Raw genomic sequence first — 27,796 nt, 5'->3', positions numbered from 1 at the left:
TAGTCATTTCTATTTCAAATTAAAACAGCTTCCTATTAATCTGTGTTACTCAAAGCATGGTTTAGTGTGAAGGAGATGGACAGATGCAAGGCTGACACAGTTTTTAGTGACACTAATTAACTGAGCACCATTAATTCTCTCACTCTAGCTTAAAACTTAGTAGGATTTATCAATTAGCAAAATTGCAGTGATGCTCTCCCTTCACACTGTACAGTTTCAATGATGCAAAGAAGAACATGAATCTATCTGTAGCAACTTTTTTTTAAACTTTAAAGTGATATTCTGGAATTCTACTCTGTTTGAATTAACACCTTTCAAAAGCCATTCTCTAAAATTGAAGTTTAATCCCATTGGTAAAAATGTCAAAGGCTTCTAAGAATGTAGCTGTAACTGTGACTTGAGCCCATAAGTTTTCATTTGTGGGTAGAAAAGTACTCAAGCAACTGTTTGGATTTGAGCTCCAAGTTCTTCTGTATTGCAGCAAGACTGATTCAATCAGCAAAATCATCCCCTCTTCATGAAAGTTTTCTAATGATATCCGGTGTTTATCAAAAGCAATCAAAGCAAACATTTAACAGGCAGACCAGAGGAAGGGCATATTTTAGTGTTGTAACTGGAGAATAATATAATGTATTAGTGGATCAATGAATTCTCATTTATTGTTTGAAAACTTCCCCCTAAATTAATGTAATTCCATTTTTGCTTCAGGAAAACTATATTATAGAGCATGATAATTTCAGATAATAGAGTCATCTGAAGTTTCCATGCTCTCTAAAAATTTCTGAAAGACTAGATGATGTAGTTGGATAATTCATTTGTTTTTATTCTCTGGACACTTGGCATGAAATCATGGTACAAGTATAAGTATAGTTCTCTCAGCTAAGTCACCAGAGGATGATGATCACATCACACAAAACACTGTACAGTCTGTCTGCTTAGGAAAGGTTTGGACTGGCAGAGTGTCTGGTATTCCAGGTGAATATTCCAGTGAACTGTCAGGGATGTATAGGCGAGTTTATCCAAATTTTTAAAAATGAGAGAGAGAATAAACAAGCATGGATTTCTGAAAGATCGCTTGTATGGTGCAAAATATTTAAACTTCCCTTTTTTCTCATGAATGGCTTCTAAAGTATAGTGTGCACAATATGAACCAAGTTCTTTATTAGTGTAACTCCACTGAGTAGAGTTCATTAAGGATGAATTTGGCCCTTTGTATTTTAAATCTCAATAGTAAAAACTTGCTTGGTCCCAGTCATTCTCTTTTTTTTAAAAAGAAGGCAGAAACTCTCAGTACTTTTGGCCGACAGTGTTTCCTAGTAACAAAGATACAGAAATAAGAATGTGTTACTTCAGTAACTGATTCCCCCTTGCTTTCTGAAAGTGTATGTACTATAGAAATTAAATGTTTGTCTTTTTACATGTTTTTCTCATTCGTTCTTTTTCACTCATTCTTTTTCTTTCTTTTTCTCTCACTCAACAGTCTAGTCTGTTAGACTGCCTGTCTCAGTCTTGCATTAGCGTCTGCTGTTCTTTGGTTCCATGGAGCATCAAGGTACCTAGCCATAATGGAAGCATCAAGCTGTCCTCGTTGTAGCTTGATGTTGCTGTAGCATTAGCACATCTGCAATCTTACTGTACTTTTATTCTTTGTCCATCACCTGCTGCTTTTTCTTTGTAAAAACAAACCAAATTCACCACCAACAAAAGTAATGATAAATCCTGTCATGCCCTTTTTACGTATTAGCTCAGTTTTCTGCAGCCCAGGATTCTTTTTTACTTGATAAACTAACACATTTTCATCACCTTTGCAAACCTATTAACACTTGCTTCTCTTGAAACTGCCACAGTGAGCAGTGTGTTTTATTCAATTCCTATTTGATGCTGATGATCTAATTCTATTAGTTACCAAAAACGTTCACATACTGTGATTTGGAAAAGCATGATTTCACAGTAAGGAATGCCGAATGCACAGAGATACATCATACTGTGCCCTTATTCGTTGGGTGGCAAAATATACTTCACACTTGTTAATAGGGAAGAAAATATATATTTGTCACTTGCTTATCAGAGCTGTTTGTTCTCTTTTCTTTTCAGCATTCTGCAAAGGTGGGATCTGTAGAATTCATCAGTAGAAAGGAATTTATTAATAGTATTTAGACATGGGAATTGACATTTGAAACTGACTTTCCAAGGAGTCTGAAAGAACTGGGTGCCTAGCTTCCTTAGGCCCTTTTGAAAACCCTACATTGATGTTATGGGAGCTCTGAACTGGCTGCATTGGCTCTTGTAACAGTATGGATTTTCACTGGTGAAATTTCCTTTAGTGTATACAGGCTGAGAGAGGCCTGTACTCCTTTGGGAGCCAAAGGTCCTGTGTTATACTGCTTCCTGCTTCTTAATACCCCAAAGATATGGCAGGCTGGCAGTTGTAATGTTGTTGTGTCTGCATAGCAGAAACAAATGTCATACGAGGCACTGTCTAGGAAACCATAAGGCACTGAGGAGATAATGTAGTGAAGAGATTAACAGAAGGGCACTGTCCAAAAGGAAATCTCATGTATATGTTGGATGGGAGTTTCAAAAGGCCAGAGTGATTTAGAGGCATAAGTCATATTGAAAGTAAAGGGATTTATGCCTCTAAATCACTTGGAACTTTTGAAAATCCCACCCATTTTCTTCAAAGGGCGATTCAAATTGTAGAATTCCAATGCACTAGGAAATAAGTAAAGAAACACTAGCAACAGAGGAAAGAGGCGATAAAGGTGATAGTAGAAGACTTGATGCTTTCTTTCTTGCTGAGTCATTTCTACTCATAAAAAAGCACTCCCTTAACAAGATAGTGAGTGATAAAAGTTCTGGGGCAAAGGCTAAGGGGCTGATGAATTAATCAAGAGAATTGCAGATAAGCCTGTCCAGGTTGTCCATTTTGAGATGAATAATGTAAGAAATGCTAACTGTACCTAAAAAGTCATTCCAGCCACCTTGCCTGGAAACAGAGAGAAGGTTAGGTTTCAGATGTTGTTTGAGTGTAGGGGACTGGACTAGATGACCTCTCGAGGTTCCTTCCAGTCCTATGGTTCTGTGATTCTATAATATGAAGTGAATGATTTAGATACCAATAACAAAGTTGGTAAGTGAGACTGAAAAAGGAAAATATATAATCAATAATGAGGATTCTCCCAGATTCAGAGGGATTTGAGGATTGCCACTAATTGGACCAGTAGATGACAAATTTAATGTAATTCACTGCAAATTCATAGTGAAAGTAGCAGTGATCCAAAACACACTAAAATGACTAAATGAAGTAATTACAGAAACTGGGGATTGACCAGGATAGGAATGTAAAGGTGTTTGGTTTGGGTAGGTTGGTTGGTTGGTTTGTTTGTTTTTACAGAACAGCACATGAAGCCATCAAACTAGTATTTGCCGGGAGAAGATACTGCAAACAGGACAATGATATACATGAATAGAAAGCTGAATTGATGCTTTCTTATCCAAAGCAAAGTTCTGCTTATCTGTTCAGAGGAGTTTTAGTCATAGAAATTCAGTGTGCAGGGTGAATGGCATGGTTATACATTTCAAGTTTTTTTGTTGTAAGGAAAAATTTCTAGAGCTTTAATTTGTCATTTGAGAAGACAGGTCTTCCACATGACCTTCTAGAAACCTTTGGGGCACAATCTGTCTCTATTAGGAGATTAAAAGTAAACAGGAAATTTAGGTAGAACATGCTGTGAAATAATCACCCTGGGGTCAATTGCCAGTTAGTGTCTTTGAAGCAAATATTATAAATCTTCTGAGGAAGTAAAACCATTTTATAGGTAATGGGAAAACTGAGGGACAGCATCACAACAAAGTGGTGAAGAGTTTAGAGAAAACAGCTTTGTTGAGCCAATTTCTTTGCGAACCAAATTTTCCAAGGGGGGAGGTCTCACTCCAACCTCTGTTTGAGTTCAAATTTTTTTCTGTAATATCAGTTGTGCACATCAATGAAAAATTGTATATGGTCCCAGTTAATCATTTTCATATGCAGCAAAAAACTGAGCATTAGGCACTAGCTCATACAAAGTTATATGCGTACAAATCAGAAGCCATACTTTGAAATTTGGACCTATTGGTTCAAAAGAAAGGCTAATATGAAGAAGGAAATTTTTTTAAATGGCAAAATCCCTTTCTAATATTTCATAAATACTCTGTTCATGGCTACACCGATTTGCTATAATCTCATAGTAGTATTTCCCCTTGTGCTACCACTGTGATGTAATGTGCCTTATTTGATTAAAAGACATTCCTCCAATTAGAGCTGTCCCTCATCTAATCGGCCTATGCGCTAGTCTAGAAAAGTAGATGACCTTGAAATATTTTTAAAAGGCCTATTTTCATATTTGGCAAGAAATCTGTATCTCCTATAATCGGGCAATTTAGAGATGAACCATTTCAATGCAAAACTGACCCAGGCTGCTGTTCCCCAACACAAACTGCTGTGCACAGTTTTGGTGAGTTTAGGTGAGCTGTGCACAGTTTTGTAAACGTCATGCCTTTTCAGTACATTGATATGGAAAAGTGTAAACAAATAACACCCACCACTACCGCTCTTCACAGGAATATGAAGAAGGGGAAGTTGTGTGCTTCCAGAAGCCAGTACAGAGGGAAAAATTCATCTATAGTTGGAGCCTGATTTCCCACCCTGCCCCCGAAAAAAACCCCAAATGTCCAAAACTCCCTTTTAACTGAAATACAAATGTACCCTCTTGCTTGAGAGAGCAGTTTCCATCAAAACAGCATTTTAGGCACAGTCAGCACAAATAGTGCTTTGAATCACTTTTCACAAGGATCTTCACCTGTGATGTTGTTTGCTCACTTGGCTGGTCAGTTCATTTTCCCCCCCTTAATTTTCTGAACCCTGATTTTTCTGAAAAATGTAGGCAGTTGCCCCAAATCTTTGGATAATCGGGATTGCACCATAGTTATTGTTTTCCCCATCCCAGATGCCTTTGTTTCCCCTCCATCTGATCACTCTACTGTACAAGAGCTTCATGTAAAAGAAAAATATCTGTTCCCTGTTTGTCTGAGTAATTTTCTTGAATGGGAAGAAGAGTTTCTTAACTATCTCTGTCGCTTGTCACACTGGAGCAGCCCCTGGTGATTGCCTTGTGACAGCTGAGATCTAGAGTACAACATAGTTTCAGTGTGACAGTTATCGATTTTGACAGTATCAACCAACCAGAGGAAAAGTAGGTTACTGGAGCTTATTGTCACACACAAAGGGCAAAACTGTGCTTAAAATATGTCCCTTGGCGCACAAATCAAGGAGAGAGAAAAACCTTTGTATGGAAATAATGTTACTCACTATCAAACAGATTCTGACTACCCCATTAAAAACAAACATGCACACCATTTTCCCTATTTGTTCTATTGTACTGTAGCACTACAGGTTAACACCACTTACGGTTCAGGGTCATTTGCCATTTCATTAGAAACCCATTATAACTCAGCTATTTTTTTTTAAATCAAATTGGACTGAATAATGGCATACAAGCTGCCATTCCTTTATGTGATAGTGTTTGTTAGTTTTTCTCGGTTGCATAGCTCATGTAGTTTTGTTATATGTTTCAGTGGTTGGAAAAAAAACGTTGTGAGGGTTGAGATTTTTTTAAGCAGGTTAGACCTCAATCCTCTGCATGAAGTGACTCCCATTGGCTTCACTGAAGCATAGCCACAGGGATCTGCCCAGGGAGCTTCTTGCAGGATTTAATGAACTTATTAAAACTGTGTTGGTTTTTGGAACCACTAAAATATAAATGGAAGTGTCCATAGATCATAAAATACACCAGTATCATCAATATATTATTCAGTAGAGAAATATAGGAACTAAAATGTCTATAGAACCTTCCGTTTTTTGCTTATTTCTTTTAAATTAAAGAAAATCCTAAACTTCAAAGCATATTCCCTTATCATGGAAATACTGTACAGTGTTGTTATTGTCCTAGGCCCAGATATATAATTTACACAGACTTCTCCCCAAATCCTCAGTCTCAGGCCCATAAATGGTGGCTGCGAAGCACCTACAGAGGGTCACAGATTCCACCTCTATAGGTGGCAGTCAAGCTATGAGGAATGAGTGATGGCAGGGGCAGACAGGGATCAGATAGTTCATTGAAGAGCAGGTTTTAGATAATGCCTCCCTAATAAGGGGTTGTTCCTACCTGGCAGAATGACAAGGGGACTGAGTGGGTAACTTCACCTAGCACAGCGTCCCAGTAGAGATTGAAGATGGAGGGTCTTGGGAGGATGGTGGTCAGAGAAAGAAAAGACCCAACACCGCAATTTCTCCTAACACTTAAAAAAGGTTTTGTTTTTCTTTCTAAACAAGCACTTTTCTACAGTTCTCCTCTCTTCTCCTGCCACTGGGGTTTGCTACCATAACCTCCCTGGCCCCAGCATGGGAAGAGAGCTGAGAATTTATGAAAGGTTGCTCAGGGATCTTGACCCTCATCTCCAAGCTTATGGAGTGTGCACAGTGCCCTCTGCTCTGCATATGCACTGCGCAAACTGCCCTTGGAATTAGTCTTTCTGATGCCACCAGCATAGTCACATCAGAAGGGGGTTACATTCTTCCCCTCCCCACCATGCATAGCCCCAGAATTTGGACCACATAGTATAACAAATGATGGTACCACTAAACAAATGTCACTTAGTGCCAAAAAAGAAAGGCTTTTGGCTATCATTTTGGGTAGTGAAAATAATATGTGACCTTTGTTGTGCCCTACCCACCTACCCCAAATAGCGGCATGGATTTGAAGCATGGTCCTTTGATAAGGAATGACTTTACCAGGTATACAAACCCTGACGGTGATAGTGTGGTAATAATTACATTTCCCAGTAAAATTCAGTGTTGGTTAGGGTTTCTTGGTCAGCCCTCGAATAGAACTTAATGGTTTTGTTCCTTGATATTATCAGCATATACCCTTTTCCTTATTGCTGATGTGTGTCAAGGTTTCTCTCCTGTACTTTATTTTAGTTCTTTGCTTCACCGAGCTGCATCAAAAACTGCCTCTTCATAACAGGCTTCTTCTTCAAATTGTGCACATCCTTAAAAAGACATAAGAACAGCCAGACTGGGTCAGACCAATGGTCCATCTAGCCCAGTATCCTGTCTTCCAACAGTGGCCAATGTCACCTGTTTTAGAGAGAATGAATAGAACAGGTAATCATCAAGTGATCCATCCCGTTGGCCATTCCCAGTCTCTGGCAAACAGCAATCCCTGCCTATCCGTGTTATTAGCTATTGATGGACCTATCTTCCATGAACTTTTTTTGTTTTTGAACCCTGTTATAGTCTTGGCCTTCACAACATCTTCTGGCAAGGATTTCCATGTGTTGACTGTGCTTGTGTGAAGCAATACTTCCTTTTGTTCGTTTTAATCCTGCTGCCTATTAATTTCATTTGGTGACCTGTAGTTTTTGCGTTATGAGAAGGAGTAAATAACACTTCCTTATTGACTTTCTTTACACCACTCATGATTTTATAGACCTGTATCATATCCCCCCTTACTTGTCTCTTTTCCAAGCTGAAAAGTCCCAGTCTTATTCTCTCCTCATATGGAAGCTGTTCCATACCCCTAATCCTTTTTGTTGTCCTTTTCTGTACCTTTTCCAATTCCAATATATCTTTTTTGAGATGGGGTGACTAGATCTGCACACAGTATTGAAGATGTGGGCGTACCATGCATTTATAAAGAGGCAATACAATATTTTTTGTCTTATTATCTATCCCTTTCCTAATGATTCCCAACATTCTGTTAGCTTTATTGATTCCCAACTATGGGATTGTTTCCCTCCGCTCCAGTTTGATGTCCTCCTTCCTTAAGACTTTCATCCTCCTCGTCAATACAGAGGCTGTCATATCGGGGGTGGGACCATTATACTGTGTCCTGAAAAGTCTCATCTGTGTACCTCTCTGCCTCCCTTAGCTCCTCCGTTCAGCCATTTTGGTCTCCAAAGCCCGTACACGGTCTCTGAGGGCCAGGAGCTCCTTGCACTGAATGCACACGTATGCCACCAGCCCATAGGGCAGGTAATCATACATGTTGCATTCAGTGCAATAAACTGGAGAGTCCCCACTCTGTTGCTGGATTTCTACCTGCATTTTCTTTTTACTCCTGCAACTCTTTCTTTTGTTGTTTGTTTTTTATTGGGGGGAGAGTGTTTGGCTTTCGTTTACAGAATGTTAGTGAAGTGTATCTAACACCCTCTCCTTCCCCCCAGCTCCCAGTGAACTCCCTTGCAAAACTCCCCATTAGCTGCCCCTGATTGCTAGCTCCTCTGGTCTCTTAGAAAAACCCTGGTTCTCCCTGAGTAGCACTGCCCACTCTTTAAGGGTTGATGGGTGATAAAGGGCTTGGAGATCAAAGCCTCATTAAGAAGTTCTCAGCCTTGCCTAGCAGACAGCTAGGATCAGCACACAGTCCCCCAAACATACAGACCGCATGATATACTTCAGTTAAGCAGCAAGCACACTACAGACAACAGACTCATCCCAAGGGTCACGTAGATGCTCCTCCTTCACCTGGAGAGCACCCCCGCAAAACTCCCTTATTAGCTGCTCCTGTTCGCTAGCTCCATCACTGCTAGATAAACAAGTGCTCAGTTTTAATGTCCCTTACTAGCACATTACTAAGAGAGGCATACAAGGAGGCAAATACAGAAGTTAAGTAATTTGACAGCACGTAATGCAGTTGTTCTGGAAGTAAAAACTGCAAAAAGGACTACATTAATAAATAACTTTATCATTTGCCATGCTCAATCAAGACCGTTACTCTTGCTACTCAACATATACTCTTGAATTTGAACAGTTTTGTTGGAAAAATAACAGGTTGTCGTTTAAAAAAAAAATTAGATCATACTTTTTATGGGCAGGCCATGATATCCTTACTCTTGCTGAGTAGTATCTCACTCCACGAATAGTCCCGCTGTCTGCAATGAGACTACTTGCAATGTCAAGTACTGTTCATTGTGGGTAAGGCTATCGCAATTTGGCCTGACGTTTTTTTCTTATAAGAAATTCATACTGTTGTATACATTTATTTTTGTAGTGCTCGGCCCCTTCTCCAGAAGAGGAAAAGCTTATTAGCATCAGGAGAACTAGAACGCCAGTTTCAAATGAATTTTCTGATATCAACACCCAAACTAACTGGACCAAGTCACTTCCATTGCCAACACCAGAGGAGAAAATGCGACAGCAAGCACAAGCGGTCCAAACAGATGTGGTTCCTATTAATGTAACTGGTAGGCTTTTAATTTTAGTGGTGTTTAGAATGCCTGGGGGGGTGGGAGGGAGGAAGATGGACCCTAGTCAATGTTGTTTCTTTATTTTTATCTGAAGCACATGGTTTAGTTATATCACCTGAAATAAATACAAGTTACTGCACCTTTATTTCAACACAGTGGTTTGTGAACCCTAGTCAGACACTTAATTTAATGAAGGAAAATTCTTATTTTTTAATGGGTTAAAATGAATATTAATGAAAAAATATCCTAAACAGCGTGGTCTTGAAACAAAATAGAAGTTGAGATCCAACAGGAAAATTGCTGCCAATTACATTTTGCAATGAACTACAATGAAAATTTGTAATGGAAAATCATCCATTTTAGTACTGGCAATGATTTTCAGGATTTTCTCTTAAGAATTTATGGAAGGGGAGTTATCAAAAGGTTTCTGTCCCCCAAAGTGGGAGAGTTTCAAAATTTTGAAAAAAAATTATATATAACTATATTATTGATGGTAAGAGACTTATAGGGAAAGCAGTAGGTTGAGGGTATAAAAAGTGTTGTGGGACTGCCTATATTTATGACTGCTGGTAAATTTCCTCCCTTTGTTATGTATGTATTTCATATTTCCTTAGTCTCAGTAATATATTGACCCTAAATGTAAAAATATGTTGTGGGCAATTTTAGCTGCATAGTTCCTATTTAAAACTATGGAAGTTACACTGCTGAAAACCAGCTAGACCCAGAAAAGTTTTTGATGTATCCCAATTTAGAACTTTCATGAAAGATTAAATCGACACTTAATTCTTCCTTGTATATGAATATTATAAAGGTTGTATATTATAGTTTGTTCAAGATATGTGTGTTTATGTTTACATGCCAGAAATAGGAAGATACTCGAATAATTTCTGACTTATTTCTAACCCCCCTATGGCTTCCATTTGACTCCAGGTTTACCATTATATTGTACTCAAGAGTGTGTGATATTTGATTTTGTTTAATAATTAATTCAGACGGGTTGTTCCCCTCTCCTGTTTGATTACTAATAACTGTATCACACATGGCCCTTTTATTAATATATTTTTGTGAAAGCCCCACATAGTTTTAATGCTGAATGTTTCTGTTGGTGAAATTTTACAATGCTATGCAACTTCAGGCCAATAACAAATACTACAGAGAAATCTGCAAATCAAGAGAAAATATCATGAACATTAAAAGAAGATACCAGAAAACAATGAAATGTTTCAGATCAACAGCATAAACAAATACAACACTGAAGTATTACAGGCCAATTGGCATTATCTTGGGAATATAGGATACACAGGTGCAGAAGGCAGTATTATGGGAACAATGGATTATCTGCCATAATCATTATGTCTGAGCATGGCTTAGATATTGTGACAGCAGGAGCACAACATACTTATAAATTGAGTAATCTGCAGTTCACATTAATGACCTCTGTGTACTGCAAATGTACAGGGGAGACAAACAGATGGAAAGAAGTGGGGGGGGTGGTTTCATAAAAAAGATAAAGTAACTGCCATGAATTTAAATTAGCTATATTGGAAATGTTTAATTAATCTGTACAAATTGTACTTGTAATTTCATCAAGATTAATCCAAGTGGTGTAACAAACCCTGCTTTCTTTGAAATATTTGTTTTGCACTCTATTCTTTCTATTAAAGTGATAGTAAGGAGCTCTGAAAGTAATTAGAGAAAAGCAACATTACTCTTAGGTATGTAAACTACTCTATATGAGCCATGAGGTTTTCTTGTCTCTGAAATTATTACTGTGCTACTTTAAAAATAATGAACTGAGAGCGCCATAGTGAAGGGGATCTATCCTTCATTGCAATCTATTATGGGTGTCAAAAAATTTACTCTTTCCCCCATGTAACTTTTGTTTTTATAAATTTCCTATGTTAAATTTACTTATACAGGGGAGGAAAAAAATGAAGAATGATATTTAGTTCTGTGCCACTCTTTAAGCCATGCTGTGCAACATACATAGCAGCTTTTGTTCCCTTGCTTATTCTTTTTTAATAACTGATGAATCTTATGTTGTTTGCACAGAAGTGGGACAAAAATCCCTATTCATTATTATTTGATTGAAATAAAATACTAACCCTAGAAGTGGCTTTTGGAAATTGAAAGCATTTTTGAAAGTGCGTTAATAATGAATATGCTACAAGGCATCTTACTGGGATGTGCAACACATGGCGGTGTGCTGGCTGTTTAGCTCTTCAGTAGGACAGATTGCAATTAACACATTAATATTACAAATCTGGTGACTGGTCTGAAGGTGCATGGTTACTACATTAGGCTGACAAACTGCTGACTAGACATGGTTTGGGAGTATATTCAGTCTCTAGGGTAAACTGGGGCTGAACTTGTTCCGCAGGGATTTTGCTTCATTTTTTAGAGGTGGAGTGGTGGCCAGCAGGTTCTACATGTTAATCAAGAGACATATAGTGGTGTCTGCTGCAGTGAGTTTGCTAGGACCATCATCCAACTATAAAAGCATCTGGTGGTGAGTGGTAAGATAAGTAAGGGGTAAAATAAAGAGAAAGGTCTGATTCTGCAAAGCACTTAAGCATGTGCTTACATCTTGTTGACCTTGTGTCCATGATTTAACAAGTAAGATACAGTGACTTCAGATGAGGACTTCTAAGGACAACTATTATAAACCATTAAGAACAAAAATTAGTATTTTTAGATATCTTTATTAGACTTGGATAAATATGTATTTTAGCCTCAAACAATGCTCAAAGTAAGAATGAAACATCCTGATTTAACTTAATTTGGTAATGATGCCACTTTGTCCTTAACATTCTTCGTTGGCCTTAACATTCATCATCAATATAAATTTGGGCCTTTTCTTACTGCCTTTACTCACACGAGTAGTCCCACTGAAACCAAAGACTGATTGCATGAGTAACGGTTGCGGGATTGGATCCAAAATTAACATAGTGACTTTCACACGTTACATAATCCATACTGCAAAATCAAAGGCAGAATAAGGTAAATGAGGCTGGAATGGCAGTGTTAATAAACAGAGAATTTCCTTCTTTGAATTCTCTTTCATTATATTTAAAATACTTTATTCTGGAGGATTTGTGATTATATATTTTTGTCTTTTTGTTTTGCATTCTAATTTTGTCAGAATCCCACTGTTTTGTTTGCAATTATTTATTTGTTTGTTTTTTAAATAGAAGAAGAAATTTTTGAAGAAACAAAAATCCTTCTGTTGATAGTTCATCCAGTTCTTTGGACCTATAGTAATGTGGGTAGAAGTGCTAGTGGTTCATCTGAAGGCTGGATTAACAAATGATCCTGAACCTTTAAGCAGTAAGGGTCCCAGAATCTCATTACATTTAGTGTATGTCTACACTGGAATAAAAGACCTATGGCACAGCCACAACTGACCTGGGTCAGCTGACTCGGGCTTGTGAGACTCAGGATGTAGGGCTAAATCTTGCTGTAGAGATGTTTGGGCTCAGGCTGGGTGTGGGTTCTCCTCCCTCACAGGGTCCCGGAGCCTGGGATTCAGCCCAAGCCCAAAGGACTACACAGCAATTTTACAGCCCCACAGCCCAAGCCTGCTGACCCAGGGCCGCCGCAGATGTTTAATTGTGTAGCCGTACCCGCAGGGTACATCTGTACTCCAGTCAGGACCAGTGATTGCCATATTTGAGCTAGCCTGCTAAGAATAGCAATGTAGCCCTGATGGCATGGGCTTGGCCACCCAATAAGCCTGCCTGGGAATCTGGGCATGTCCTTGAGTGGCTGGTTCATGCTGCCGTGGCTACCCTGCTATTTTTAATGAGGTAGTTCGCATATGCCCACATGTGCTGCCGTAACGCCTCCCAATTGCTGTGTAAATATACCCTCTACAAGTGCCCTCTACAAGTAGACATCTGCCACAATGTTTTGGGGCCCCTATATTATAGGGCCTGGGGAATTCCCCCCCATCCCAATCTGGCCTAGCTTTAATTAGCAGAACCCTGAACACTGAGATGAAATTGATACAGTCACAAAGATTTTGGTTAGCAAGAATGCTCTGCATTGGGACACAATGATCCATTAACATTGATCAAATCCTTTGTATATGATGAATGGAACTGCTATGCTTATTAGGCATGTGTTTTCAGATGTAAAGTGTTGTAGAAATTATGATATTTTCCACACTACCTGTACAATGCACATCACAATGATGTGAAGTAAACCAGAAGTCTGACAAGTACATTAGCTACTGTGTTATGTGCAGTAGCCACTTTTCAGAGGTAAGTAATTTGGCCATTGATTTTTTTTTTAATTATGAAACAAAAACATAGAAAAAGACAAGAGAATACACGAGGTCAAGTGTTAATAGCACCTGTTTTTAAAACCGTGCCTCCAAATTAAGGCAGATTTAAAAGTGCTTAAACTCATCTAAAGGGAATTTTTATTTTAACAATTATTTGTGGGGGTTTTTTAATTGAAAAAAGAGCTTGCGCACTGCAATCTAATTTTACTGGGGAAAATTAACTTGGCTGACAACTCATAAACCAAGTTTCATCTTATTGTGAATTAAAATGGCCAAGTTGTGAAACCCTGAAAAGTGAGTTTCTAAAGAAATGCTGCTCAACCTTAACTAGAGCGGTGCTGCTGGGTCCCATTATGATACAGTAAATGGTCACTATAAGGCTGTCTTCAGTAATGCACTCTGATATACACATGACACAAGTTCCTCATTCTGTAGTAGTCCAATTATGAATGTTCCATTTATAAGGGTTCAATAGTAACCAGTATTATAGTTTATTAATACTCTTGGCCTTTCACTTATGGAAACTGGGACTGAAATATAGCTGAGATCACAAGTAAAATTAATTTGGTCTCACCCGGGTTCCCAATAGATGTTTATCCACTTTATGAAACAACTATACCAATTTGGTACAGTTGCTTGGCAGTGTTTCCTTGAGAATGCTCGGACTGAAAAAGAGTGCTGCAGGTCAAGATTTAGGTGCATTGGTGGAGCTACATGAGGAATTTACCATTGGTCCTGCCTTCACAAAATCTGTTCCTAAATTAACAGCATTACTTTTTCATTTTCATGGAACAATCAAATTTGCTGTCTCCTCCCCCTCCCCACAAAAAAAATAAAAACCAAAACCGTAAGAGGCCAAATTCAAACTTGATGACTTTAGTGGAACAGCAACTGCTTCAGTCAGATTTGAATTAGGCCCAGGGAGTCAAAATCTCTCATACCATGCACCTTTCTATAACATACATATTCTTCAAGCCTTATTGTGAAGATATGCTGTATCTTTTCCTTCAGTGTATACCCTCACTGTAGGACAGAGCTAACATCATTTATTAATGCCTTTTTTCATTTCTACAATGAGCTAGTGGAAGAAAGTGCATGATGTCAGCGTGCTTGAAAGTAATGTTGCTTTGCTTGTTCTACTACACATTAGGGGAGAATTTCGACCGCCAAGCCAGCATTCGGCGGTCTCTAATTTACACAGACACTGTGGTAAGACGGCCGAAGAAAGTCAAAAGGAGAAAGACTATTACAGGAGTCCCTGACAACATACAAAAGGAGCTAGGTATGGCTCATCAGAACTGTATTCCATCACTATTCATCTTCACTGCTTACCATTACCTGACTAATAACATCTTCCAGTGCTCATGAAGTCAATACAGTCTGATAGCCTATTAAAGTTCCAAATAAATGTGTACCCTATTGCAAAAGGCATGTTAATTCAGGCCAAATTGTTTGTGCATCTAGAAATTCAATTTCTCTGTTTGCTGATTTCAGTCAATTGATGGGAACACATTATTTGAAATAGTTGTGTTACTGGGACAATAGAAATCTGCAGGGATGTAAAATCCATGCAGTTAGACTCTTCCTACAGATTTTGCCCCATGCTCCAGGATATAAGCATCCATTTAAATAAAAATGAAGTGTTTAGGCATTTTAGGTGTGAAGAATGCCTTACCATTGTAAACCAATTAATGGTTGTCTTACTAGGTCTGCTGCCATTCACACTGAAACAAAAATACCCAAAGAACCTTCCACTTCCTCGTTCAGAACTAATTGTAACCTCTTAAATGCCAGCATTGTCAATCCTCCCATTGATCATGCTAGACATACTAGAGTAGTACAGTAACTAGATGTTTAATGAGAATACTTCAGTGTCCTGATGTTCAACTCTTTTGCATGTTCCAGAGGAACAATTTTCTAGTCAGTTGCAACCACACTATTTAGGATTGTGATCTAATAAGTTAGGGATGTTTGAAGCTGGTGGAGCTTTGAGTTTTGGCAAACCCTTTCAAACTTTTTTTTAAAGGCCTACAAAACTAGTATGAGTAAACAAATCTTTATTTTCCCAGTAATTTAAATCCATGCTTTTTCCTGTTTTAAAGATAATTGAATTTTTTCTAAATTATAATTTTTTAGCCAAAGGGACTCCAATAATTATATATTACAATTATAAGAATTTCCAAAAAATTGAGGTAGTGCAAGCTGGGTGCCTTACATCTGATAATACCTCATGTATTGATTATTTTTTCATATTTTCTCTCCCCTGCATTTTTTCCACCCATTTCTTTTTATTCCATTTCCCCCCCCCCGTCTTCCTTCTTTCTGCACTCCATTTTTCAGTCTCCCAAGCAGAACACAAAACTTAGGATGTTTGAGTAGGTTTGAAATTAGGCAAAACAAGCTCACCTGTCCCAATTTCTGACATAAAAAAGGCAGGCTTATCGCAGACTTAAATGGGAAACCCAGGTGCTGAACAAAATGGTGCTGTAAATAGAACAGTTCCCTCAAAATCCATCATCAAAATGTCCCACTATGGGAATCCCACCTTCCTTTTTGCTACCAGACAAGATTCACACACTGTAACACTGTTTTGAATCTTCACATAGCAACTTTATGTTCTTCTTCAAGTACTTGTTTATGTCCATTCCAATGTAGGGATGTGAGCGCCGTGTGCTCCGCTGCCAGAAGCTTTTTCTAGTGGCACATGCTGGGTATGCTCTGGTGCCCGCTGGTGTGGCATCCTCATGGTGCAGTACATAGGCAGCTGCCACCCCACCACCCCCTCATTTCTTTCTTTGCATCAGTGATGGTTGCTGGAATGCTGTTCTTCTCTTGCTCTGCAAGTGGTATGCCTCAGTGGTTGTGCCTGTAATTAGATGTAAATAGTTAGTTAATAGAGAGTAAATAGTTAAGTAAATTGATCTTAGATTAGTTTAAGTACTTAGGATTCCCACCCTGTGGGCCTAGCCCACCCAGTGCACCGGGATATGCCTCGATCTCAGGGCTTCAAACCATGTGCGACTTGCCTGAAGAAAATACTGGTAAGCAACTCACACAACCGCTGACTGAATGCTTGGGAGAGGGACACGTCCCAGTGAAGTGCCAGATTTGTAAGTACTTGAGACCCAGGACCAAGAAAGACAGGGACAATAGACTAAAGTTCCTCCTAATGGAGGCCACATCTTCATGACTTTGCCCTGCGTCAGAGTGAAAACCAGACCCCCAACACTGAACACCTCCTTGCTTAGGAGCGCTCCGGCCTCAATCAGAGAACCACAAATGAGTTGGGTATCCCCAGCACCTAAGACCACCCAGGACCATGACATTTCTCTGGTGCCCAGAAAGTTGGCACTGTTGGCGTGGCAACATTCCCCAGCACCGATGCCGAAGAAAAAGTCAAAGAAATTTGACTGGGGACGCTCCCCAACAAGAAAGAACATGGAGAAAGTGAGATCTGTGACGGACCACTCTCAGAAAACTGTCAGCCAGCTGGCACGGTTGACTCTGGCCCTGAAGGAGGAGCCTGTTGAGTCTGATTCGACCCTGGCAGCACTATCAACACCAGAGGCATTCAAGGCAATGAGGAGTCTCTTGACCCTCCTGGCACTTCCATCTCCTTCAATCAGCTTCGACGCAAGAGGCCGCCTCACAGAGACTGGCCCTGGCCTTGGGCAAGCCGGCGATGATAGCGCGGCACTGCCCCCCATCTCATCCAATCTTGTGAGCCTTGACGCTGCAGCAACAAAAGATGGTACAGCGCAGGTTGTGATCCCAGCACTGGCCAGCGTCCCAGCACCTGCTTATGGTCATGACCTGCTTTGGGTCATGGTGCTGCTCATGGTCACGACACTGCTCTGATGTGGGCATCGTGGACAACCCAGGCTTTTCAAGGCTCCCACACAGGTTGCTCATATTTGGTGTCCTCTGAGACGAGAGCATCCCCTCCTCCCTTGTCGGTGCCAGCAGCGGTGGTGATCAAGGTCCATGGTACCCCCATGGGGGACTTGCCACCACTGGAAAAGGTCCAAGACCCCGGGACTGTCCTGACCGCCTCGTCCTTCTCCCCACACAAAGCTGATGCTGGTATGTCCATAGCTCCAATGCAGGATGATTACAAAGCCCACCAGGAGCTCTTAAAGAGACTGGCTCGAAACCTCAGTCTGAAGGTGGAGGGGATTGATGACTCTGCCCCAGTCTTGGGGGACATATTGACATCCCACGGATCAACAAGGGTGGTCTTGCCTTTCAGTGAAGCCATCTTGAGCTCCTGCATCCCTTCAGCCATAGCAAAGCGGGTTGAGAGGAAGTACTTCGTACCCCTGAAACAGTCACGAGTATTTGTACACGCTCCCTCCCCCAGGATCCCTGTTTGTGACCGCAGCCAACGACTGAGAGAGGCAAGTGTTGAGGCGCAGCTCCTGGCTCCAATCGTCAGGCCTGCCCTTGGAGTACAGATGACCGTGCAGCACCTGCTGTTAAAGGGTAACTCCCTCTTTTCCGACCAGATGGATGTGTGACTTCACAATTTAAAGGACTCTCATGCCACCCTAAAATCTCTGGGCCTCCACATGCTGGCCTCGTCCCGAACGCACTTTAAGCCCCAGTCTTTGGGCTGTTTCCAACCACCACAACAAAGATAGGACTTTGGATGGCGTAGAAAAAGGGGCTTTAGGAGGAGACATCCTCATCACTCCTCGTCGGTCCCCACGGCTACAGCCACGAGGCAACCTTCGGGCCCTAGGCAGAACTTTTGAAGGTGTGATTGGGGGCAACGCACCAGTCCAGAACCTGGATTTTACCCTGATCTTTGAAAACAGTTTATCTCACTTTTACGAGGCATGGGTCAACATCACCTCAGATCACTGGCTGCTCTGTACGGTAGAATTGGGATACACCCTTCAATTCTTGTCTACCCCTCCTTTCCACCTTCCCTCCCTGTCCTCCTTCAGGGACCCTTCTCACGAGAGACTTCTAACCCAGGAGGTGCACCCTCCTGAGGGTGGGAGCAGTGGAGGAGGTTTCTATGGAGCGAAGCACGGGGTTTTATTCACGCTATTTCCTGATCCCGAAGTCCAGTGGGGATTTCAGACCGAACCTCATGTCACTGCACCTGATGGCGTGGAAGCTTCATGGTTGAGCAAGGTGGAGTGGGGCTGTTCAGCTCTTGTGCAGACAGTTGTTATGAGTAGCAGGAAGCTGTCAATCAGATTGGCGTATCTGGTGAAATGGAAGAAGTTCTCGTTGTGGGCATCAAGGAAAGGGGTCCTGCCAAACAAGACACCCTTGCCTCTTATCCTGGACTATTTGCTCTGCTTGAAGAAAGAAGGCCTGGCAGTATCATCTGCACGAGTTTACTTGGCTGCAATCTCGGCTTTCCATCCACCAGTAAATGGCCAGACAGTAGTTTCTAACCTGATTTGCTCTCGGTTTTTGAGGGGTGGGAGCATTTATACCCCCAGGTGTGTCAACCTCTGCCTCCCTGGATCCTCAACCCGGTGCTGTCAAGGGTCATGAGGCCCCCGTTTGAGCCTATGATGACATATTCCCTGCTCCATCTTTCTTGGAAAGTAATCTTCTTAGTTATCATTAGTACAGCTAGGAGGGTTTCAGAGATCAGGGCCCTTACCTCTGAACCACCGTATACTGTCTTCTTTAAGAACAAGGTGCAACTTCGACCATATCCATCCTTCCTTCCTAAGGTACTTTCACAGTAGCCAGGACATTTTTTTCCCGTTTTTTTTACCCAGAGCTGCATACTACCAAGGAGGAACAAAGGCTTTCCTCTCTAGATGTTAGGCGTGCCTTGGCTTTCTACATAGAGAGGACCAAACCATTTCAGAAGACCACTCAATTCTTCGTGGCAATTGTGGAAAGAATGACAAGGGATCCAGTCTTAGCTCAGAGATCACCTCATAGATTACATCATGCATATGCCTGTGCTGTGATCTGGCAGAGGTTTCGCCTCTTCACCTAACAGTGCATTCCACAGGGTTGCAAGTTTTGCGGCACAGGTCCCAGTTCTGGACATCAGCAAGGCAATGACCTGGTCCATCCATACACATGTTCACTACACACTGTGGCATCACACAACAGGCAAGGAGTGAAGCTGCTTTCAGACAAGCAGTACTACAGTCTGCATCAATGTGGAACTCCGATCCCACCTCCTCATGGCTTGGGAATCACCTATATTGGAATGGACATGAGCAAAGCACTCAATGAAGAAAAAAATGGTGACTAACCTTTCCGTAACTGTTGCCCTTCAGGATGTGTTGCTCATGTCCATTCCAAAACAGGCACACCTGTCCCTCTGTCAGAGTAGCTGGCAAGAAGGAACAGAGGGGGTGGCAGAGTGACAGCTGCCCCTATATAACTTGCCGTGAGGATGTCATTACAGGGGACACCAGAACCAACTGGGCACATACCACTAAGAAAAATCTTCTGGTGACAGTGCACCTACATTGGAATGGACGGAGGTGAGCAACATCTTGAAGAACAACAGTAATGGAAAGTTTAGTAACTGTTTTTATACTACCTCTTGATGTGATGATGAAATGACATTGTTTCCTACCTACAGTAATTTTGAGACTCTCTTAATGTCCTGAATGCTAGGCTTGTAGGATGCAAAACAGACCTGGGAAAGTTGGATTTGCCATGTGAATTCTGAAATGAATAGCAAGCCGATTAGGGAGCACTGTGTGGAGGATGTCAAATAATTGTGACTGAGTTGCAGACAAGACGTGGAAAATCGTGCAAAAGTAATAATGGACCTTTATTAATTGTGATAATTTGGAAAAGCCAGAGAAGACCTATTTGTTTAAGAAAATTTGCTGGAACAATGTAAACACTCACGTACTATGTTATGTCTGCTAATTTTTTTGATAACCAGACATTTTTACTGCAACTATATTACAGTCATTAATGCCCGGGGGCTGACAGCGGGAGCCCCGCCATGTGCGGGGCTGTCACTGGGACACTGGCCGCTAGCCACCTGGGGCTGATGGCCGGGATCCCACTGTCAGCCCTGTGCTGTCAGCACTGCTTGGCTGACAAATTGCGATGGAAGCCTAATATTGAGGGATCTGCAATTTCTACAATATTGCAATTAAGTAGGGCCTTATCCATTCTGTTTCCCTAACCGTATCTCAAAAACAACTTCTTGTTAAATATTCCACGATTCATTTTGTTGGAATGTGGATCCAGATCAATTCCAAATCCAGCAATTACATTGTGCTTGTCTACAATCTCCATGTGATTTCAACTGAATAAATCCCTCTTCATGTCTTTAACATTGCTGTGAATGGCTGCAGTGTATACAAGAACTGGTATATCTGGAGACACCAAAGCTGCCATGTGCAGGCTAAATAATCAACCCATAGCAGACTCTTGTTATATCTTATTTGTGCTTCAAAAGGAAACAAATATGAGAGAACCAAATTGGACTAATTTTATTTGTTGTTATGGAGCTTTCAAAAGACTTTATAAGACTATACAGTTGGGATTTTCCCTGCATTTCTCTGTTTCCTTTTGACAAAAAAGACAAAATATAGCAAAAGTCTTTGTTTGACATGTATTTGGTGTACTTAGTGAATTTGATGCCATCGGAATTTAACCAAATACACTAAAAGGGAACATTAATTGTACCCATGAAGATCCCAATGAAAAATATCTTTAAACATTTATATTTTAGCATACTTTGGAGCATTGTCATTTTGCCATGTTTTCACAGGTGCATTTCAATGATGAACAAAGTGATCCCTATAAATAGTCTGTAAAGCACTTTGAGATTCTTTTGCATGAAAGGTGCTCTGTAAACATAATGTCTCATGATGGCCCTTCACTTGTCCAGTAAAATAGGTGTTCTCATATCCACATTGGACTGGATTTGGGCAAGATTCAGAGTATCAGACTACTAGAGATACCATCTAGAAACTGCAAAGGGACTAAATTTATATATGTTATACTGTTGCTGAACAATAGTAACTCTTACTAACAAAAAGTGGGAAAATGGGTATTAAGAGTTTGTTAGAGTTTGTAGAAATTTGATTATTTTTTCATAGGTCTAAATTATCTGCATTAGCTACATAGACACCATGTCTAGACATACAGCACTGTCTGGTGAAGATGCTCTGTGCCGACAAGGGAGAGCTCTTTCATTGGCATAAAAAACCCACCCCTGCGAGTGACATAAACTATGTCAGCGGGAGAAGTTCTCCTTCTGACATAGCACTGTGCACACAAATGCTTATGTCTGTGTAACTTATGTCGCTCAGGAGGGTGGTTTATTCACCCCCCTGAGTGACATAAATTATGCCGACATAAAGCTGTAGTGTAGACATAGCCTTAGAGATAATGCTCCAAAGGTACATATCTGCATGCCTTAGCTTTGCTAAAAGCTCGTCTATACTTACAGTGCTGCAGCGGCACCACCGAAGTCCTTAGTGAAGATACTACCTATGCCAACAGGAGAGGTTTTCCCATTGGCGTAGGTACGCCACCTCCCCAAGAGGCAGTAGCTATGTCAGCGGGAGAAGCCTGCCCATCAACATAGTGCTGTCTACAGTAGGAGTTAATTTGGTATGACTGCATTGCTCAGAGCTGTGGATTTTTGACATCCCTGAGCAACATAGTTATACTGATATATGTTTGTAGTGCAGACCAGAAATACACACACACACTCAAGCAGCTACCTTCCATCACCATTTCCTGTATCCCGCTATAACTCTTCTCTGGATGTCAGGATGTAGCTTTTTTGGAACTGATGAATCTGGGTTACACCTGCCAGGAAGAAAGAACATTCCCTTCTTTTTCTTACAGAAGAGCAGATATCAGAGAGAATCTACTGCAAGCCTCCCCTCTTTTCACCTCTTTGTGAAGTTCACCTTCCTTTTCATATACCTCTAGGTTATGGACTGGACCAAAGTCACCAACATTTTTTCATACTTTTACAGTACTACTTCAGTTACTGTGTACATACTGTGTGCTGACTCATTTATTAGGGATTTAGGATTTAAACTGAACCAATGCTGCCTTCACCAAGACCTGAAGCTGTCTGGCTTGCAGTTAAGCTTCCCCATAAGCCTGCACCAAAGCAATACCAATGGGTTACTTCATTCAGTTATTCCAGGCTCTAGGTCTCCTACGCTCTCTTCCTTAATAGCAAAAGCTATATCTCTGCACTGGTCCTACAGCAGGAATTACATCTAATCCACCATTATTGGAAGCAAAGAAGGGCTTTCTTCAGCACAACAGGGATAGGTTCAGTAGAGTAAATTGCTTCAGAGTTTCCTTCCTCGCTTGTTTTTTCTTTTGTCAGGCTTGAAGCACACTTTGATTCTTTCTCCTCTTAACAGCCTGGCAGCTAGCCTCTGCCCTGTTCTGGTCCTGAAAAAATCCTCTAAGCATACCATTTCTATCCATGACTGCTGCTCTTGCAACACATCTTCAATAATAGGATTCGCCACGCTTTTCAACATGAGGTCCAATTCAGTGTCCTGTTTTTTATTCATGATAACTCTTTTTAAAGGAAATGGTTTAAGGGCCAGAACTGAGATCAGAGGCTTTACTTTAGCTCCTCTCTCTAGCACCTGCTTCCCGATAGGTCCCCAAATACCAGAATTATTTGTGACAACCTATCAGTGGTCAGGATAGATATATCTGACAGCTGAAGCCAAAATGGTCACTCCCACACTTGCTTTCTGGTAGGACAGATCAAATCATTTGGTTCTCACCAACCATCCATAAAATGTTCTAATCGTCACTTTTTTACTTGTTGCCATTCATTGGAATTTTTTCTTGTAAACAACAGCTGATAGGAAACAATTCCTGTGAAGTCCTAGGAAATCATCTCAGCAAAATTTGAGCAGCTATGACCCCAAATGAAAATAGGCTTTAATAAGTCAATCCATAGGTGTTTTGTTTCTTGGGGGGCTCAACTACTCCACCAAGTTCCTGAGCCCTAGTAATTGCTGTATACTGACAGAAATATTTTTGGTTTGCACCTGATCACCTTCTCAGCTAGAACTCCAGATGACTAGAGGTTCCAGAGAAATGTGTATGGATTCCATGCAGTGGTTGGCCACTCAAGCCATGGAATTTCAAATCCTGGTGGTCTCTCTCTCTCTCTCTCTCTCTATATCCTACAAGGTCCTCAGAGAAGATATTATTTCCTTTAGGGGCATTGGGCATTTATGCTGTTCACTGGTGGTATGTCTGATAGGGCTGCAGCTTCTGAATATCATTGAGATATTTGGTTTTGGGCTTATCCATTGTACTTCTATAGTACCATTCATCTGAGGATCACAAAGAGCATTTCAAACTCTAATGAATTCACAGTGAATTACAACACTCTTAAGAGACAAATAAATATTATCCCGTTTGCGGATGGGGCTGGTGAAGCACAGAGAGGTTAAGGATAATAACCTTGCCTGAGGACAGAGGAGCGCCCACAAATTCATATACTTGTAAGTTGATTTTTGTTGTGTAGATATTATAGATTGCACACTTCTGCAAGTACCAGGGGAAAACATAGAGGAGGAAGTAACTCAGGCTGTTCACATGCAACAACAGGGATAGTGCTAGCACTGCACATGCAGCATTCCTTCACTCAGCTTACCACCTTTGGAGAAGGCCTAGTAAGTAGGGCATGAGTAGAAGAGCTAAGTTCATGAACATGTCTGAAGCATAAGTGAGAAGTGCACGTGCTAGAAATAATCATACAGCCAGACAGAGAAGGTTTGGAAAGAGAAACTGCTTATATATTTGTTGAAACAAACAATATTTATAACAACAGTACTACTAATTTTTCTCTTATCCAGCCCTTCCATTTGCATTCTCTTTTTACCTCCCAGTCGCACCTTTTGATGATCCTCCTTAATTAAGTGCTGCTGCTCTTAGAGCAATTACTGCAGAGTAGCATGAGGCTCTCTCTTCCCGCTGCATTTCATCCAACCCTAGGGACTTAAATGCAAACTTTTTTCTCCAATCTGCATGATTAATCACTAATGGCTAAACGCTTTGGCTATCCAAGTAGGCATTAATGTCAGGGCAAGACTGAGCTCCGTCATGTGATGGGGTATTTTACTTTTGTAAACCTGTCCCAGGTCAAGTGACTGGGGTCAGGAAATAAAGTTGAGTCTCCACTCAGCACTTCTGATTGGCACCCTATAAATGTATGAGCTCATCTTGATTCAGTATTCAGTTTTCTCTGCTTGCTCATGGAGTGCGCCCTATTTGGGTGCCTCTTTAGTATTCCCAGTCTGGCAACAGCGAGGTTTGATGGGTAAGATACTAAGCCCAGGTCTCTCATGTGGTAGTGCACAGCATTCATCACTGAGCCAGGGGGCTAGACATCACCATTTTAAAACTCCATACATGCTGATCATTATTCTCAACCCCATTTTGCTTCCATGGAAGTTTTTTATCTAGTGCAGCTACTTCTGACTCCTCAACATCTGTAACTCAATTTTAATTTCTGAAAAAAATTGCTGATGTCTCTGCTTAAACACTATCGTATCTGCAACCAGATGGGCTTTTAGCTGGTTCTTGGTGTCCTTCCAAAGCTCAAATTCTCTTCCAGCATTTGGTATTGTGACAGACATCTTATAACTGTTATTAGAGGTTTCTAAATTTAATATTCAATTAATGGTTTGAGCTCTTCCCCAGAAACTGCTGCTGAACAATACACATTCCAGAAGCTGTAGCAACAAAGGCAGTTCAGGCTAAGAATTTTCAAAAAGCCTTCATAAGAGTGTGTAAGAGACAATCTGGCATTCAATGAGGAATACCAAACAAACTGGGAACAATAACACCCTCCCCACCCCCAAATTCCACCACGCTGGGGTAAACCCACAGCATTTTAAGAGCGGCCCAGTGAATTCCCACAGATTTCCCTGCAGATTTCTGTTGTCCCTGTTCAAGAAATGGAACTGAAAACAGGTACATAATTGTGCAATTAGACAAGGATCACCACTCCCACTGATTTCAAAGGAGGTTGTGCATTCATCTGGGGACAGAAACAGGCCAATGCAATTTCACAATTTGTCACTTAGTCTTTTTTTTTTTTTTTTTAAAACAAATTCTTTAAAACCTCAAAGTTATGTTCTCTTTAAAAACAAAAAGAAACTTTTCAGAATATATTTCTTGAATTAGCCTACGGTTTAAGTCCCTTGTCCTTCAGCTATAGTCACGTGAGTCTCTGACCTTTGCACCTGTACAGAGCCCCACAGATTTCACTGGGACTCCACACTGGGTGCCTGTTACAACTGTGGAGCCTCAGTTAAGTCATGGGGCTCTGCAAGGGATATGCCTACATGAATCTGATTGCAGTACTGGGGCCCTAAAGTTTACCTACCTTGAATCAAATTTTGCAGTCCTTGAATATGCATAAGGACTGTTAGATTAGGCCCTAAATTGTTCTTACATTTTATTTATATATTTTGTTGTTCCTGGAAACAGTTTAAAATTTCTGTGCATATTTACAGTAAATACATTTGTCCCAGTAACTTACACTCTAAAATTTCAGCTTCTTGTCTGGGGTCAAAGTCTTTGGTGTTGTCCTGCTTTGTGAATGGTACTACTATGCTGAATATTTAGTTTTCCTATTTGTAGCATTTTAAACAACAAATACATGTGTTTCCATGTATTTTTAAAGCTGCTTCTGTAAAGGAACAAATTTAGCTTACCTTTACAATATATATACTGAAATTAAATTGTCTCAGCCAATCAGAATGCAAAGATACCGTATAGCTACTGTGATGCATAACTGCAGTTTATTTTTACACCGTTTCCTGCATTATCACAACTGTTATTTCTCTACCTATGTAATACACAAATTCCTTATCTCTAACTGGCTAATAATAGGTGACACCTGGTCACATCACAGGGGCAGGGATCTTTGTGCTGTGTGTTTTTATAGCACTGTGCAAAATAGGGTCCTGACCCTGTAAAATAAATACAAATAATAAGAATATGATTATCATTATTGTAGGTTCTTTCTCAATAACTAGACTCTGATGATGGAAATCTCTACCTTGATTGACTGCTATAGTCCGTCTGCTCTGATAGGCTCATGCACTTAGAACTGTTTGCCAGCAAAACAGTATCTAATCACACTTCTCAATCCCTTGGCTGAAGCAGAAAAACTGCATTTTCATGAGAGCAGAAGAATCTACACACGGGCAAACAAAATGGGCTTAAAACTGCTTAAAATTTACTTTTTTGCTGTGAAAAAAGTAAAAAAAATTGAGCCTTTTATGTGCTGCTTTCCTCCTAGAAGCACCACCCCAAGTAGTATCCTTCCCTTCTCTCCCAAATACTGTTCACTTTGATAGATGCCAAGAATAAAAATAATTGAATAAAAATAAATAAATAAAAAAAATATTTAAAACTGAATGGGGGAAGCACTTCTACCAATCCAGTTGTGTTTAGCAAATAAGAAAGAAGACAGGTAGTGGGAGAGGATGCCAACTCAGACACGCCACTGGGTCACTTCTGAGAGCAGCTTGCAGGCAAAAGTTTGAAAGCAACCATTTTCTTCCTGTTCAACTGCTTTTAGTGCTGTAGCATGAGTCCAAGTCTGAGACTCACTGTGACAGGTTTCAAAACAGTGTAAACATACCCTTAGACACAGTCTCTTTCCTTTGCTTCCTCTTCTGTTTGTAACTTACTGTAGTAACACATCTGAAGTGGGAAGTAAGAATCCTTCCAATCCAGTTTTAAATGCTGTTTAAAGAACAATAAGAACAATTGTTTTTTCTTGGCACAAAGACCTATAAAGATGTACATTTATAATAACCTGATGGTCCTTTCTGTTGATTTAGTAATAGCTGTATAGGGCTTCTAGGCCCTACAGCAATACAAATAATAAATAACTATGATAATATATCTTGAACTAATACATTCTTCACCCTTTGTCCTCCAAGTTTGTTTATCCCAGGCTATGGTATTTGCCCCATAAACAGGAAGCACAGCAGTCCTCAACATCTGTTTGCTTTTTAAATAAGGGCTGCAGGTATTTGATGGTGCTGGGCATTAGATCATCAGCTGAATGAGTTTTCTTGTTTCTCCCACCAGTTTTCTTTTTTCACTGTAGATACAAAATAGTTCCAAGGCGAAATGGTATTTAATCTTTTACAGATCTAGGTAATGTCTTTGTTTTATTGCTTTCTTTAAACATTTGCTTTATTTGTGATACAGCAAAGCCCATTGTCAATACTTATCCCACAC

The 27,796-nt window shown here is 40.5% G+C and overlaps 1 protein-coding gene across 6 annotated transcripts in view; it reads left to right on the top strand.

The window, feature by feature from the left end:
* NHSL1 (NHS like 1) overlaps nucleotides 1–27,796 on the top strand; it is a 152,102-nt gene that overhangs the window by 113,515 nt on the left and 10,791 nt on the right. For 5 of the 6 annotated variants that reach the window (XM_067542308.1, XM_067542311.1, XM_067542310.1 and 2 more), the window contains exons 4-5: nucleotides 9,093–9,285; nucleotides 14,724–14,855. In XM_067542308.1, coding sequence (XP_067398409.1) covers nucleotides 9,093–9,285; nucleotides 14,724–14,855 — 325 coding nt within the window. The remainder of the gene's footprint in view (nucleotides 1–9,092; nucleotides 9,286–14,723; nucleotides 14,856–27,796) is intronic. The other variant, XM_067542309.1, reaches the window with a different exon arrangement.

This window comes from Emydura macquarii, unplaced genomic scaffold (assembly GCF_026122565.2).
Source record: "Emydura macquarii macquarii isolate MOO-44397 ecotype Brisbane River unplaced genomic scaffold, CSIRO-AGI_Emac_v2 contig_705, whole genome shotgun sequence".
Classification (NCBI taxonomy): domain Eukaryota; kingdom Metazoa; phylum Chordata; order Testudines; family Chelidae; genus Emydura; species Emydura macquarii.
The sequence above is the reverse complement of the archived record's forward strand: the minus strand, read 5'-3'. Positions and strand labels throughout refer to the sequence as shown.